The sequence below is a fragment of the Melanotaenia boesemani genome, chromosome 7 (assembly GCF_017639745.1).
Source record: "Melanotaenia boesemani isolate fMelBoe1 chromosome 7, fMelBoe1.pri, whole genome shotgun sequence".
NCBI classification, from domain to species: Eukaryota; Metazoa; Chordata; class Actinopteri; order Atheriniformes; family Melanotaeniidae; genus Melanotaenia; species Melanotaenia boesemani.
This window is the reverse complement of record NC_055688.1, coordinates 16894238-16911797: the sequence shown is the minus strand read 5'-3', so window position 1 is coordinate 16911797 and position 17560 is coordinate 16894238. Positions and strand designations below refer to the sequence as shown.

Genomic DNA, 17560 nt, shown 5'->3' with positions numbered 1-17560 from the left:
AAATTAATAGTTTTCCTCTTTGAATACACCATAGGGTTGAAGAACTATGGGAGATTAAAGTTTCTATTACTGAGCACCAATTTGTTCACGATGAACATTTTTAGAAAGTCCTCTCTGCAGACATACACATGGGATAAAGGACCGACTGAGAGTTGATCCATGAAGGAGGGGTTCTACAGCAATTACCTCCATTGCACAACTGAGCAATAGTGCTGATTATGAACAATTTAGTCTGACACAGCCACACCTACTTCCACATTATAGCGTAAGAATGATCTTGATGCACTGAATGAAAATTCTGGTATGGGAGGGGAAAAAGTGTTAGATAAAAATAATCTCTGACTTTAATCAGGAATGACAGACTAATGGAATCTTGGTAGAGTAAGTTTACTTACAAGGAGTTCATTTTTGCAGACAAGCTGTAAACAGTATACAGCCAGCTGCAAACCCAATGTGAGCCAAACGTGAACTGAGGATACGATTGGTCTGCACAAGTATTAAAACTGAGTTATCTTAGAAAAGTCATGTCCAGCTTTCCCATGTGAAAGGTAATATATCTACTGAGAATGTACTCACACACAGACGCAGCTACTTTGTAAGATTCACAGAATATACTTGCAAAGGTGTGGACAAGAAGAAAACAATTATAACTACGACACTATGATCTTTATTTAAACTATGATCTTTATTTCTGTTTGTATTTCTCTAAATCAATCACCACTGTGTTGATCAGCAATAACCCCAGGATGCAGCATCAGTGCACCAAAACAGTAGGGCAAACACATGAAAAGATCCCCCACTAAAGTTGAAATTAAGTTCACTGTGGATCAAAACAACCGAGTCAAAGAACACTGCAGTAATGTCTTTTTGTCAACAGGAAATGTCACCAGGAAACAATTCCTTTTACATTTCTAGACACCAAAACTATGAGCAATGTGTATGTTCTGGACAAATGTAAAGTTTTTAATGTGTGATGTTGCCATACTTTAGTCACTAACTTCACTCTTCTGCTCTTCATTGGGACACACAAAAACTTTGTGCTCATTTGGAAATCTAAGCTTTCATCTATGAATGCACTGGCAGATGTAACGAAGGAACCAGGATATCACTGTTTCACTTTTTTCTCATTTTACATTTTCTTCTTTTCCTTGTTTTCACATATACACCAAAGCCACTTTTGGTTTAAAATAAATACAATACCTGGGTTTGGGTCTGGAAAAAAATACATGGCTTGGCAATAAAAACCAGCCCGTTCACAAGGAAAGAAAGGAAGAACAGACTATGGAAACAGATGAAATGTAAAACACCTTCATCTGAACTGGTCCAAATCATACAGATTGCTTTTTTTCTGGTTAGCAGAAACAGAAAATAGCAGTGTGCTTTCCTTGAGACTGATCTGCTGTTTATTGTACTACCTCCAATTAAAACCAACATAAAGTTTATTGCTGGCAGATTAAAAATAAATCTTGAGTAATCTTAAATCAGAGCCATTAATGTTTATTTAAACTTTTGAAATGGTAGCAGTTTTCCTTAAGTTTTGTATTGTGTACTATTTCCCGGAAAACAGAGCAGTTAAGACCTACTGTGTCCTCACAAAACTAGCAAACCTGCAGTATGAAGCAGTGAGAATCAGACATAGTTTATTACACTTTATTTGACTTTTCTTCAGCTGCTTTTTCCTAAAAGTAACCGAATCTAAACTGACCTGATGTTAAACTGACAACCTGTTATAAACGTTTACTGATTAATGTCTTTAATAGTTTGCTGGGCGGGGTACTACAAAAATTCATTGAGGTACACATAACAAGCGACGAGGTGTAAGCCACTCACAGAAGCTGCAGGGAGACCAGTCCATCAAATAATCCCTTGGGGAGCTCGGTAATCTTATTTCCGTATAGCACCCTGCAAAGGACATACAATAAAAAATCATTTAGGTTACACATTTTACAAAGCTCACTTGTGTGTCCTGGAGTTGTTTGCGGGTTAATAAAATGCATCTACTGGTTTTCTGAACAGTATTTCTGCTGATGCTGTTGTTATTATTACACTGATGAGATGAACTGTTTTGATGAAAAACTTTCCCATCCACTTTCCAAGAAAGTTTGACTTCATGGGCATACTACGCTTTCAACAGGTGATCATATAAAGCTCATGTAAACTTGTTTCAAACGTGTAAAACAAGTGCTCAGAGCAATGTTGCCTCAGATTTTGAACTGTCTATTTTCTTTATTATCAACCATGTTGAACACGAACACAACAGAACATAAACATGACAGAAAATAGGAAAAAAACTATTATATTTACCATTTAAGTCAAATATTCAACTTATTTTGGCTTTTTAATAAAGAGGCAGTAATGACCAAATTACAGATTTGCTTTTCATGTTAATGAGTGATAAATTAAACTGAAGGAAATAAAATTTAACCTCCAACATAACATATAAATTAGTATAAATTAAATAAAGATGAAAATACCAGTCAAACGTTTGGACACACGTTCCAATTAGATTTTTTGGGGGAAAATGTGTCCAAACTTTTGACTGGTGCTGCATCTGCTCTTGGCAAACATAAACAAACGTCATTACGCTGAACCAGCTGGAAATAATGTTGTGGTTAAAAGACAACAGAAGCCATTTTTCACTTTGTTATTACATTAGAAGCAAGAGCACGCAGTCATTTCTGCAACGAGACAGTTTTTCTCTCTGTATGCATACTGTGTTTGGACCATTTCTGTCTTGGGATTGTAAAAACTGAATGTGTGTTCAGTTGCAGTTGCAATCACGTATTTTGCCACATCAGAGCTCTGCAGGCCTGTAGTGCAGAACTCTTGCCTCTCAGTGACATTCCCAGCTGAGTCGGCCTTGTGAGTGCTTGTTTGTGCATGTTTGCATGTTCAGTGTAGTTCACCATGTCTCCCCCTTCTTGTCTGACTGTCTTGTTTTCATGCTCAAAATTAATTCAAATTAAACTGTCCTGCATATTATTACTCCACTCAACCTCACAGACACACATATGAACCAATCCAAACACACACACACATTTAGCAAAAATGTATAACACTCTGCACTGTTTTCCAGTTGTTAACATCAACAACCTAGAAATACAATTATTTTCCTGTCTATATGTGTGTTTGTTTATGTGCCTGTTTGTGTTTGCATATGTGGGCATTATACTTACAGTGAGGTGAGCGAGCGGAGACCAGTGAAAGCATCTGCAGCGATGTCAGAAATCTGGTTCTTACTCAAGTCACTGGGGAGAAAATGAGATGACTGTTATACGCAGTAATGGGGTTCACTCTCTGTGAATGTCCTCGAACTGTCTGACAAACGATCATGCAAGAATACATGAGCTTAGGTCAAGGCAAGGGGACAAGAATAAAAAAAGAGCATAAGAGGGGCAGACTGCGTGAGTAAATGAGGGAAAGAAGAAGAGGGTGATGAACAGGACAGGGAGAACCACAGAAGGAAAGAGAAACTAACAGCAGTGGTATGTTAAATGCAGTTCATGTCATTTTTATCCACTGCTGCATGATTTATTATTAAACAATGCTGTTGAGGTGAGGTTAAAACTCCATCTAGGTAGATGGGTGGAAATCCCTACAACCCTGTACACGTCTGCAAGTCAAGCATTTTAATGCATTTGGGCATTAAGGACATTTTTCCACCACTTTGTGTCTATAGATGTATGATTTTGCCGTGATCATAATTTAATGTTGTCTTTATTTAACAGCATAATTACAATTTCACAAGGTTATTTGTTTAAATTTAAAAAATTGATTGCCAGCAAGCTTAATACTGAAGCTGTGGACACAACTTTCCAAGGTGCTCTGGTTGTATTTACTGATTTATATACAGCTTTCAACACTTTAAATCAGTCTTTGTTGACACTCAATCTTTGTAATATTTTGTTCTACGCCTGCTTTGTCAGGCATAAATACCAGGCAAAGTAATTGGTTGGAACAGTGGGATTTTGTCCAACCAATCTTTAACTTTTTTCTTCAACTGTTCGGTCCAGTTAGAGTTAGTCAGTCATCAATGATTATGAGAGTAAACAACAATAAACCCACCAGTGTGTTGATTTATATCAGTTCATGCCTGCATGTTTGTATTTGAATGTGGTCTGAAGTTGTATGAGGGATGACTCACATCCTCTTGAGCTTCTTGTAGGGAGAAAAGGCTCCTGCTGGGACAGTTTTTATCAAGTTCTGCTCCAAACGACTGGGGAGAAAAAAAAAAAAACAAATAAATAAATAAATAACATTTTTATTATATGAAACATCAAATGAAATTCATTTCAGAAAAAGTACCTTATGCATGACAAAGAAAAGTTTTCTTTCCTTTCAAGGTTATCGTGAAGCCCCATTTACTTCCTACAGAAAAAGTTCAAAAGGTTCCTGTTCCAATCAACATCTACAAAATTTCTCAGCAGGTTGGTCAGTGGTTGGTAGCAGAGTCTGGCCAAGGTCACTCAGTGTGCATACTGACTCCAGTTTTAAAGCTCAGCTATTACAGTATGAGCTTACACAGGGCAAGGCGGATCCGACTGTAGAAGAATAAAATTAGATCTTTCTGGCACTAAAACCTGGACTGTTGACCACAATAGCTGTCATTTAGTGAATCCCTGGATTAAGAGTTCAGGCGGCATTTATAAATTTATAACATTTATAAATGTATAACAACAAAGTAAGTCAGAACACAGAAAACCAATGTTGAAAGTTTCAGTCTGCAAACAGAACAGGGAGGGATTGTTTTAAAAGAAGCACAAGTACATCATATAACAGAGATATTATTTTCTGATCTGAATTCCTAGTGAAATGTTTCTGTTTGGATCCTTAATAATAATAATAATAAATTATTTTGATAGAGCCCAGCACTCTCTATTGGTCTTATGAATACCTATGGATTTATGAATACATTCTGGCCTTCTGAACATTTTCAGGAAACGGGCCAAAGGGAATTAACTACATCTCTCTTTCGGTAAGACACAGAGTCATTACACCATACTGATAGTATTACACTACTATCATGTCAGAACTGCACTTGGTTCAAGCACACATTTAGATAAATTTACTGGAGTTCAGTTTATGCTTTCCTGGTGGTCTAAGAAAAACGTTCCCCTCCATAGCTCATGAATTCTTTAAGTTGACTTGTTTTTGCAATGACAAGGAAAGAGGGAAGGATGTAAGGAAGGATGGGAGGCAGAAAATGGCCAGGAGGGATGTATATAGGAGGTAAAGGAGTGGATAATAAAGTTTAAAAAAGGGAAGAAAGGATCCCAATGGAGGGAGAAATGAGAAATCATAAAAGGGGACGGGGGAAGGAGGACCACCAAGGAGAAATCAGAGAAGTGGAAAAGTGTGAACAACAAGTGAGAGGAGAGGAAAAGAAGAGGATGCGGTAAGGTCCCAAGGCCAGCCACAGGGTCAGCTGTCAGGATGATAAATGGAAACTAATCCACCCCACTTCTTCTTCTTCTTCTTCTCATCCTTCTCTTCAGCCCCCACCCCGTCCAGCTCTTTAAGTCCACTTTCTATCCCCCATTCTCCTTTATGTACACATCCATATCTATCTATCTATCTATCTATCTATCTATCTATCTATCTATCTATCTATCTATGCTAATCATATTTAGTGGGATTAAATACAATTTAACTTATTGTGCCAATTTATTGTGGCTGCCATCATGTAATGGGCTTTTTAAATGAAACACTTACGTTGTCCTGGTTTTGAACACAACACAACCCTTACGCAGCACTACAGGTGTTTGTTCTTGGCGAGCAATAGCTTCTACATTTCAGCACCTCATTTGCCTGGCAGCCAACAATGCCTGATTTTAACCAGGGGGTCAAAATAAATCAAGCATGTGTGGAGACTGACAAAGACAATCTGCACACACATCAAAATACAAATTAAATCAGGGAGACAGTTAAAGAAGGTTGAGACAAAGACACTTAGAGGTTCAATGTCAAAGGATATATTAACGGGAACGTATCTGAAAAGCTGTTTTAAAAAATCTATAAGGTGAGGGGACATTTAAAATGGAAGTTGAAACAGGATGTAGGTTTGGCAGGTGAACATCCTCTGCACTGTTGAGTGTGTTAACACACACATGCACAACAGCTCACTCACACAGATTTCTAGGGATGTTTTAATGCTACTAAAGCCTTGAGTCAAACACTAAACAAAAAATGGCTTTATGAGTTTCATTTTTGATTTGAAGAGTCAAATCAACATACGGCGCTTGAAAACGCACCTTTGCATAATGAGTATGTACACACTCATATACACATCTGGCAGCGATGCCGCCAACATTCAGAGAGATGACTTTGTCTCCATTAAAAGACTGACAATACATCATCCTATTATGCGCTATTGTTTCTGGCTGCAGCAGCAACATTTATCATAATGCATCCAATGCTAATTCTGTGAGCGTGCATGTGTGTGTCCTTGTGAGTTTCTATGATGTCATTTTTACTGTCTCTGTTGTGTATTTGACCCCTCAAGAACATGCATTTGTAGCCACGTACAGACTTTTTCTTTTCTTTTTCTTTTTTTTTTCTGTGCAAACAAACTTGTGTTTCTGCATTAAAGCTGTTTGCATTGTTGTGTGTACGTGAGGGAAAATCCTTTCGTATGCTGGGGAGGTATAGTGGTGTTGGTGTAGAGCTGTGGTGGAGAATTGCTCCTTTAGTCACAGAGCAATCAACCAGATGTCCTCTGTACAAACAAGCAGGGGGACAGCGATCAATACATATATCAAACACCTCCCTCAGTGGTGTTTCTGTGTGTGTGTGTGCTTAAATTTGTGTGACAAGAAAGAAAGAGAACTGGAAAAGGTGAGGAAAAGTGTAGAATTTGTCTGCAACACATAAATTACTGCGAGGAAACTTACAAAATGCCACAGTTTGGGTTAGATGTGGGGTCTAATTCATCACAGTAACTCCAAGTTTCCAAAGACTACAATGTAACTGTGTGTGTTGGGTGTATGCATAAGTTTCTACTAAATAATCTTGTTTTTATTTAATCTCTGAATCAAAAATCATTTTAGAGTAAATGGGTAAAGTGCATAATACCTAAAAATGAAAACCCATCACATGATACACATTTACATGAAAATCTGCATGTATAGTTGTCTCACATCTCAACGATGCCCTCTGGTAGGTTTGCCGGTATTTCAGTGAGGCCTTTGCGACGACAGTCCACTATGTTGTTGTTACAGCTGCAGCTGGGTGGACACACAGCTGCCTGAGGAGCACAAGTCCTTGGCTCTGTCTGTGCTGGACCTGCAGACAGACAGACAGAAATAAGATACGTTTTTTTCTTTTTTTTCTTTTTAAAGAGAATGATCTCTATTTCATTTAATATGCAATTGTTTCTTTTTTTTTTTTTTGGTCAACTGTCAAATATAAGGTAGTGAACAGGCCATCCATCTTTGCCTGGAGCTTCATTTGCACATATAAATTCCATGATCATGTTTTAGCAGAATTTTTCTTTCAAAGTCCTTCATAATGTTTTTGTATATTTTATCTTTGAGCCTCCCTGTGTCATGGCTGTTGTGTGTGTGTGTGTTTTGTTTATGCATAAAAAATCTTTTGGGGAAACTCAAAATCTTTTGATTTGAAATTGGAAGAAACTAAATATTAATGCTGCATATTATCTGGCCAAATTATGCACATAAAATATTTCTAGATATGAGAAGCAGGGAAGAAGATGGACAAAAAAAAGAGGTTGAAATAGTACGAATGCAGGCAGAGAGAAGAGAGAAAGCAACAGAGCAAAAGGAAAGGGTGATAAACAGTGAAAATTAGAGAAAAATGATGGTGAGAGTGAACAAAGTAAAGAAAAAGAGAGGAGGGTCTGTTATTGACACATAAAGTTAGAAATGGGGATGAGGACAGGGGGCCTGCTTTGGAACATGAGAGCAGAAAAGACTTAAGGCTAAAAGAAAGAGAGCAACTAGACAATCTATTAGCCCAGAAAGCTGAATCAGAGACTTATAAACATTGCCTGGTCTATCTGCAGAAGATGACACTGAATACATAGTGTAATTTTTTCGGTATTATAGAATCCATTGAGAGACTTGTTTTGGAGGTAGAAGAAAAGCATTGAGAAGGGCTTCAACATTGGCCTGGTCGGCCAGCAGGTAACACCCTGGGCTAACTGCTTAACAGACACTGAATTTTAAACTAACATTCTCACATATAATCTCTTTACAACAGAAATAAGTGCCACTACCACCTTGGTAAGTAGACTTTTATAAATGACCACCATCAAAACAGAACAATATAAGTAGAGATTTATCATCTGAGCTGATATCTGAGACAAATTCAATGTATATGGGCTGCTGTCAACTCACCTTTGCAGACAAAATCCTTCTTCTGCACATCAGGGACGTTAAGGCCTCTCATATGGGCAGGGGCCATGCACTGGGTGAAGGGAGCCAAGCCCCGCCTGGCTCTGAGCCAATCAGAGAGCCAGGAAAGGTGACAGTCACAGTGAAGGTTGTTGGAGTGCAGACGGCTGCAGAGAGATGGAGGACTCAATTAATTTTTTTTGCGAGTTTAAAGTGTTACCCAGTCAAAATATAAATCTGACCATGATCGGCCACGAACATGGGTCTTGGAAGAAAGAGGCGCACAAACATAAGGAGGTTTTTTTTTTTTTTTTTTATCTCTTCTTTTCCAAAGGTCTGATAAAATATGACTTTTTTTACAGACAGGACTTATGCACTTCCAGTAAATCACAATCAGATTGAGGTATAAGAAATTCAACAAAAAAGAGTGGGCATAAAAACAGAAAATGAAAATAAAACATGAATCATGAGCAGAGGAGAATGTGAACAAATACATTAGATGAGTGAGTCATTTTGGGTTTTTTTTTTATCCTTTTTTCTCATCCTTTAGCATTGTTTAGCCTAAGTGCTATGTCGCAACGGTTACATGATATGATCCCTAGTGCTGGTTTACAAAGCTACAAAGTCTGCATTTAAAAAGAAAGTGTTGAAAGAGGACTTTCTTTCGGATTTTAGTTGAAAGACTTCCGCTTGTTTGATTAGTTTCAGCTAGGCAACTACAGTTCACAAAGTTCTGAATATTGTCCAAAAACAATACTTATTCTGTTTCCCAGCTGAAAAACGTTCAGCTAGGTTTCAAGTTAAAAAGAAAAAAAAAAAACCCATGGGAGGGATTTGGAAAACATGGTTTGGTTTAAAATGCGTCCTTTCATAGCAGCTACCAATGGACCCTGATGAAGCAGCTTTACATGACGTTACAGGTGTGAAACTGAGCTCTCTATGTTTCTTCTGCTCAAATATCACAAGACTAGTTCAACAAACCCTTTACATTCACATAAGAAGACAGCCATGAATGGCCTTTTCTATTAGATAATATCACTAAACTGAGAGTTACAAGTTGCTGGTTTACATTTATATTGTCATTAGTAACATTTCACACTAATGGGCTGTTTGAATTGAACTCACAGCATTGATTGAAGGTTATTTCTCAATACAGAGTGCATCAGGTGCTGGTTCACAGAGCTGAGACTCTACAGGCTGTGTTGGATATGGAGAGATGATGATGAGGAGGAGGAGGAGGAGGAGGAGGAGGAGAAGAGGGAGAAGGGCAGATGAACAACAGAATGTCTTGTCAGCGTATTATATGCCAGCCGGGATATCTAGCCTTTCAGAAGACAGGCCTCCTTTTGTAATAAAGCAGAGGACAAATCCTGTTATGGAACAGAGATGGTCTCATTGATGCTAGCAGCAGGGGCAGTAGGATTTAATACCGCTCTCTCATTATAAATCCAGTTTATAGTCAAACCCCCGCCTGGAGATAGCCATGTCTTGGCCCACCCCCCCCGCTTAGCCTTAATTACTGACAAGTAGGATTAAAACACAGGGGAGAATAGGAAGAAGCAGGGGGCATGGAGAAAGTGCTATTTGTGTGTGTGTGTGTGTGTGTATTGGGAAGTCAGTATGATAGTGTCTGCTGTACTTATTGCATGGTACACAGTGGTTTGGTGAACATCTGTTTGTGTGTGCGCTCGTGTGTGTCTTTGTGTGTCTTTATTATTAGTCGTTTGCCTAGAGTATTAGTAAGTACATCCTTAGTACAGCAAATTACAAACACACACATGTACACACACACAGACAAGCGCGAGAGGTCCAGTCTTTTCATTGGTTCAAGTTTCTGAATGAAGGCAATCTGTGATATCATTACTGCTAATATAATACATGCAAACTGCATAAAAAAAAGAAAACAAGAAAAAAATAAGAAAAGAGAAACGTGGGCAGATTCTAATCATATTAGAAATATTTTTGAAACTTTCATTAAATTTGTCAGTTTATTAATGTGACAATTTTACTTCTGGGATGTGAAGGCAACATTAAGGAATTCACACAAAATTACTGGTAAAGGAAGCTGCAAGAGGGGTGAGAATGAAAAAGATAGTAGGAGAAAGGAAGATTAAAATCAACTTGGATACGGACGTGAGATGAAAAGGAGATTAGAGAGAGGAGAATAAACATAAAGGGTGGGAGGAAAGAGATGACAAGGAGGACAAAGTAAGGGTAGGAATGAAGGGGGCAACAAAAAGCCACTTTGCTGCAAGGAGGAGATGACTAAAATAAGTGAGACCAGACATTTTTATGGGGAATTACAGAGGGGAAATTAGTGAAGGCCAGCTAAAATAAATTATATTGGGACAAATGTGAACTAGAGTGATGAAAAATGAGGAGGGGAAAATAGCTGGAGCAAGAAGGAAATCAGAGAAGACAGTCGCTCACTGTTGACTGAAAACAGTAGCGGATGAGGGCATCTGATTAAAAGATATTGGATATTGGTAACTCTGCGCTCAATCGGCTGGCGACTACACAGCCATGCTGCTGCCTGCAATCCAATTTCAAAAGGCTGATTTCGAGCTGTATTGCCACTGCAGCTGCAGGAGAATGGAAGAAAAATAGAAGCCCTTTTTGTGTGATTCGCTATTGATGAACATTGTGTGGTTAAGTCAAATAATACAAAATAGTTGTAAGAGATAAGTAGAACTCAGAAAATGTCGTCCTGCTTGTTTTTAAGTTATGCTTGTTTAGAAACCCCCACTTCTGAATGTAAAGCAGAGCTACGTGACCGCACAAGGGCCTCTTAAAAACAATGATCTGGAGAGGAAATCCCGTTCTCTGCATGCTGGTTTGGCAGAATCCAACCCCAGCATGGCCAGGAAGAATGTACCCAATGGTCTTGCCTCTCAGATAGTCCCACAAGATTATGGGTAGAGACTCCCATTAAATGTAGGGCCATTGCCTTGACAACTATAAGAATGTTTTTTACAACTGCATGCAGAAAAAAAAAACACAAAAAAAACACAAAAGACAGACAAATTGAAGTCTCTCTGAAAGAATGATTTGGTTTGAGGTTCGTATGGGAGTGCAACTGTGTGTGTAGTGTGTGTGTGTCTTCATCAGTAACATCGGTAGAGGGGGTTTTGTTTCTAATGAATCAAAGCAGATTGAACCATAGAGCCTAAACAGGCCTTTATTGTGGTATTAATGAGGTTGCCATTACTCAAGTCTGCATGCATGTGTGTGTGTGTGCTTGTGTGTGTGTGTGTGTGTGTCTTTAAGTTTGCCTGTGTGTCTGTAATGGCCACATGATTATTCACAGTCATGAAACAATGGAAGAGTTGGTCTCTTATTATGGCATGATTAGATGATGACACACAGACCCTGCTGCTATTTAATGCGTGTTTATTTGTGTATGTGGTGAGTGTGTGTGAACGCATGAAGATGAACTGATCTGTTTTCTCAAGGCCCATGTTTGTCAGCAGCTATGGTCTAATGTAGTTTGCAATGTGTGCTATACTCACAGTGTCCGCAGCTTGGGCATATGATTGAAGCTGGATAGCGGGATGAGTGTGATGTTGTTGTTGTTGAGGGTGCTGAAGGGAGAAACACAGAGAGGAGAGGAGAAAAAAACAGTTGGTTAAAAGTGTCAAATAAAAATTAAAGACCTAAAACTTAATAAAGAGCCCATATCATTACTTAAATCTCTTTCAGTGAGTGAATATAAACATGTATACTGGGGATTGTCTCTCTCATAATTTGCCACTCCAAAACTCTCTTCAAATGCTGTCTGTGTAAACCAGGATTTCCTTCCTGTTCTGAATGACATCACTATGAAGCTCTCTTCTAACAAAGAATAAGGAGCTGTGTAAAATCTCCTTGTGTTGACCAATCGGAGAAGAGAACAATGGAAACCAATGAATAGCGTCATGAATGGAACTAATAGAACAGGATGGGATGAGATTGGGTGACTAGAACACAGAAGGGACAAACTTAAATGAGACTAGAAGCAGCTCAGGAACTGAATTACATTTAATTTAGATATTTAAAAAAATATATTATAATAAAGAAAATCTTTAATCTCATCAGAAGGAAGAGAAACTGTGAAAGGTACTGTTTTACAGACATCACATGGAGTTAAATCCATTATTTAATACAAGCACAAACAAGTCAACATACACACTTTTGATCTGTACGTTTTCTTCATACTTAAGCAGGTCATTGCTGTCTCTGACTATTAGCCTTCTAATAAACTACACTGTCTCATATGTGGTATCGACCTAAAGAGGAATAAAAAAAAAAGGCTGACTGTGATTACTGTACAAGCAAAGATACAACCCATACACACACACACACACACACACATGCAATCCCACTGAGTATGTTGAAGGGGCACAATGCTTATCGATTCTCTGTGTTTTTCATGTATAGACGGAGAGAGAAATGAAGGCAGGGAAAAATGGTAAAAAGAAATCTGTCTTTCCATCTAGGTAATTCACATGGGGATTTTATTGATACTCATACAAGCTGGTAACTCTGTATGTATCACACATTCACAGGATGGTGGGAATATACGAACACAAACAAGCCCCTCATCACTGAAGACAAAGGAGTACAACTCCCTTCACATGTACAATAAATATGTAAAATGATATATATATATATATATATATATATATATATATATATGTATATATATATATATTAATCTACCAGTTTTAATTTTTTTTTTTTTATCAAAGACAAAATATTTTTTCTGGATTAAGAAGAACCTGTATTTAACAGCAAGAAATGTTTTTGAGCAACGTCCGAAAGATAAAAATGAAGAAATAGAAATAAAACGCTGAGGCCTGAATACAGTTTAAGTACAAAATGAAAAATTTCTCTCTTTCTTTTCTAGTGAATGTAAACAGTATAGAAAGAGATTCATCTGTCAGGGAAAAAACAAACACAATGCATAAAATATAATGACTTTTCACTACAACTTATGAGGCTGTTCAAATGGCTCGAAGTCGATTTTTATAAGTAAAGGAAAAACTGAGAACATGGGGCTAAATGAGAAATCAATGACATGTTGAAAATGTCTAAACATCTGTGCTAAGATCCTTTTCTTAATTTTTTTGTTGCCTTACTTAAGCCAACATCTACAAGCAAGTGTAGCCCCTTTTCTAATACCACCCCCACCCCCCCAAGTTTCACAGATCATTAATTTCACTGGATAGAAAATAAGAGTAGTTTACTTTACATATCACCCGAAACCTTGTGTATTCAAAGAGTTATTGTTTCAGAAAGAATGAAGACTGAGTGGTCATTTTTCATATCTGAAACCAGTTCATTTTTCTCATTTGACAGTGTGTTTTTAATGCTTTCAGACAAGGACAAGGTCAGATTTCCCCTTGAAAAATGGGCCTAATTCAAGATGAAAGGATTTTTCACAGCATCTGCAATATGTTTGTGCCTAAACATACAGTGTAACCGCGGCATGATTTCACCCACAAAAATCAAGGATGGTTTATTTTACATCCAGTATTGTCGTCACAACTGCTCAAAATAGTTTCATTACTGGGGGTTTGCTGTGTTTTCACTAACACCCACTCGGCCCTTAAATAGACTGTTTTTGCTCTCTCTGTTGATGTTACATTTCTTTCTCTTTAATTCTGTCTCCTTCCGATTCTCTTTCGACATTCCCCTCCCTGCCAGTATACCCTCAGTGGCCTTGGTAAACGGATAAAGTTTCACACTCGCTTTCACAAAAACACACGTGCACTCACATCAGCAGCACTGCTATGGTCAGCCCTGTCAGGGGTGATTCCACCCAGTCTATATAATTTAATTGTGGAATAACAATAATTTCCCTCTGCAATTTCCCCGTCAGTTATTCTCCCACTCATTTTGTTCAGACCCCCTCCACACTGCTTTGCTTTAATAAAGTAGTGACTGGACTGACTTTAGCCAAGGTAAACACTAAAAACACAATTTAAAAGTCCAGAATAGTGCTTTATACTTATTTTCTCCAGCTTATTTTACACGCCTCTGGCCATGCGCGCACTCTTTAAAATTGTGGATATTTGTCAATTTGAAGTGACTGAAGAAAAGAAAGAAAAAGTACATTTTAGTAAAAGTAAGAATCGTGTGAAATTTGCTGTTTAATGTTAATAACATTAAGTCCAGGGGGTAACTTTGTAACGAGAGTTAAAGTAATTGATTAAACTGTTTATTTTATAGTGTAATAATGGATTTGTACCAAATAATTTATGTTTGTCAGAAGAAGGGTGCAGTACTGTACACCTGTGAATTGTTCTGTTGCTTAATATCAGGGCTTTGGTTTTATAGTACGGAGGTATTGATCAGGATGGAAAATTTCAGCTGACTTTGGGCTGGGCTGCAGCCAAGTCAGAAACACACCATACCACAAAAACACAGTGCAAACAAAACAAAAATCCAAGTATTTCTCATCATACAGCATTATTTATACTATTAGCATACTTTTATTTTTGCACACGTTTCAGGAAAACGTGTGCAAAAACCTTTTAACTCTTTGAATTCAGTTTATTTCCAATACAATTTCAAATACAATGCTTATTCTGGTGATCAATAGGGCCCGGTTGCTATCGGTTTTTGGTTATCGGATAGGATCAAATCTTGAAAATGGGTTGTTCAAAAGAGAAATCCGGAATCCAAAATCGGCTTGGATCATGTAATTCAATCCTGGTTGTTATCCAGATAAAACCCTCAGTTTGGGTTGTTCAAAACTTTTGAGTAGGATCCAGACAACTTTGATCCAAAAAAACAGAATTATCCTGATCCCAACAGAGGGCAGGATTACAAGGCGGATTTCAGGAAGAAACTGCGTTACTACAGTTGAATAATTAATAAAACTTTTTATTCGGGGCATATGCTTATATTTGTATTTTGCACCTGACTTGTTTAACCGTAACATTTATTCTTATTAAAAGAGGTGAGTTATTAAAATCTAGCGTTAGATAAACACATTACTAGAGTTATTTTAACACAAGCTATAAAGTTCAGCAGACGTCTGTGTATGCTGGTGGCTCCATAACGTCAACGCATCAGCTTTATTTATTTTATCGCAATCATATTGTCATTGCATTGCATGTTTTCCTGATATTATGCAGCCAAACCACAAACCTTTACCCAATCACAACTAGCAAGGTATTCCCTGCAGCTTTGTCACACTTTGGCCCTGCAATCCCAACTGACAGCTGCCAATCAAAGGGCCAATCGGCCCACTTGCCTGGCAGCTCCTGGAGTGTCATAATCTCAAAACAAGAGTCAATAGGAGCATGATGAAACAAGCTTTCAAACAGTGCTGATGAAAGACAAAAGTCCTTTTGCAACCCTTTTTATGTCTTTCTTTAGTTACATTATGGTGGGTGAACCATTGCTTAGTTCTTTATTCTATTATCTGCAATCTGCTTCTTGTAGAAAAACTAAGCTCTTTAAGTGTATACATTTAAATCAGGTAGTTAATGTTTGAGGCTAATTATAACAGAAACTTTATTTAAAAAAAAAAAAAAAGGAAACAAAATCTCAAAGAGAGCTCGAGGACTGATCCGACACTGGTGTTTGCCACAATCTTTCCATTACAAAATGTCTATTCAGCATTTTTCTTTATAATTTGACCCAGGATGCAGTGACCTCTGCAGTGGTATTGCAACATAGATCCCTGACAGGGTGTGTACATTTACATGTTTGTGTGTGCTCATCTTATGTGTGTATTCTTGAGTCAGCATGTACATGCTTATGTGTGTGTGTGTGCTTTTGATGCAGTGAACTCTGTTGCAGTAAAAAGGCCTCTGCAGTCAGTGATGGAGGAGACTCTTTAGAGGCAACCCACCACGGAGATGCTATCACTAGTGCTCACGCTTGTGTGTGAGCATGCGCATGTGTGTGGGTGGGTGGGTTTGCGCGTGGGACATAGAAAGAGAATGATGTTATCGCATGTGTCTTTGCCGCAGCCTCCACCCAGAGGTCAAAGCTTTACTCGTCAATCTTTTCCTTCCTCATGGACACACACACACACACACACACACACACACTCTTACAGGCAACATGTCGACATCTTCTGCTGTCCTGTTGAGATCCTGAGTGTTGAAAGAGGCATTAAAAATACCTTCAATGATAAAATATGCAAAAACAGCCACATGGCTGTTCAAAAACAAGACACAGCACATTGGTTGGATCATTTAGTTGTTCTAATCTAATATTCCTCGTTTAGTCCTTGTTGTTTCTTCAAATGATAGAGAATTCCTCTACATGATTCAACCCCTGTGACTCCCATGGCTAAAAGTATATCCTCATTTCTGTCATAGAGTCTCTTTGAAATCGTTTCAGATGCTGACCATGAGTTTTAAACATTTAATTATTTTAACATCTGATCATCTGAAGTCTTGAGTCCGCTAAATGTAAATGAACGCTTCTCTAGATAATAAAAATAGTACTGAAAGAGATGAATCAATGAAACATCTAACTTCATTTTCTTCAGCTAAATTCATAACTCTGGGTTGCATGTGTGTGAGTCAGTGTGTGTTTTAAAGCTAATTTTCTATTAGTCTCTGATATGCTCAATCAGCCTTAACAGACACAGATCAATACACTGGCAGAAAGTCTGAATTATTACAGCCACTAAATTACAACCAAACATTATAATATGACTGTGATTACAGCCAATTGACTTTATGTTCAGTACGATTAGTCTCTCTTTTAATTACAACGTGAGCTTTTGTCAATAAAAAGAAGCAGAGTGACTGTATTATCAAACACAACTTAAAACTAATCATTTAAGTGTTTCCTATCTGAGAACTAGACGCCTGAAGCTGCTGGTGTTCATTTTAACATCCAAAATGCCTTTCTTGATGATCATTCTCTCTTCTGTGACAATTTCAAGAGAGTTTAAATAGGAAATACTCACATTACAAATCTTTCTGGTTGAAAAAAAAAAAAACAAAAAACAAAAAAAAAACCTGAAGATAATGTCCTTGCATCTCTCATAATGAAGAGCAAAATGACAGAAGAGTTATCTTTGATTTTTACTGGAGGTTAAACTTAATCACAGCAAGTGCAAAAGCACCTATATCTATCTCAATTTTCTGCAATCATCTTGGCGTATCAGGCCTAATTTTTTTCATTCATTGATGTCTTATTTTCTGTGAATCCCCTCGGCTAACACCTGCTGGTATACTTGTACCTACCGTGCTCCAAAA

The 17560-nt window shown here is 37.8% G+C and overlaps 1 protein-coding gene across 2 annotated transcripts in view; it reads right to left on the bottom strand.

Moving 5' to 3' along the window:
* Positions 1-17560, bottom strand: part of slit3 (slit homolog 3 (Drosophila)) — a 267486-nt gene that overhangs the window by 63417 nt on the left and 186509 nt on the right. For both annotated transcript variants that reach the window (XM_041989715.1, XM_041989716.1), the window contains 6 exons: positions 11861-11932; positions 8355-8518; positions 7137-7281; positions 4145-4216; positions 3177-3248; positions 1831-1902 (listed from right to left, as the gene is read on the bottom strand). In XM_041989715.1, coding sequence (XP_041845649.1) covers positions 1831-1902; positions 3177-3248; positions 4145-4216; positions 7137-7281; positions 8355-8518; positions 11861-11932 — 597 coding nt within the window. The remainder of the gene's footprint in view (positions 1-1830; positions 1903-3176; positions 3249-4144; positions 4217-7136; positions 7282-8354; positions 8519-11860; positions 11933-17560) is intronic.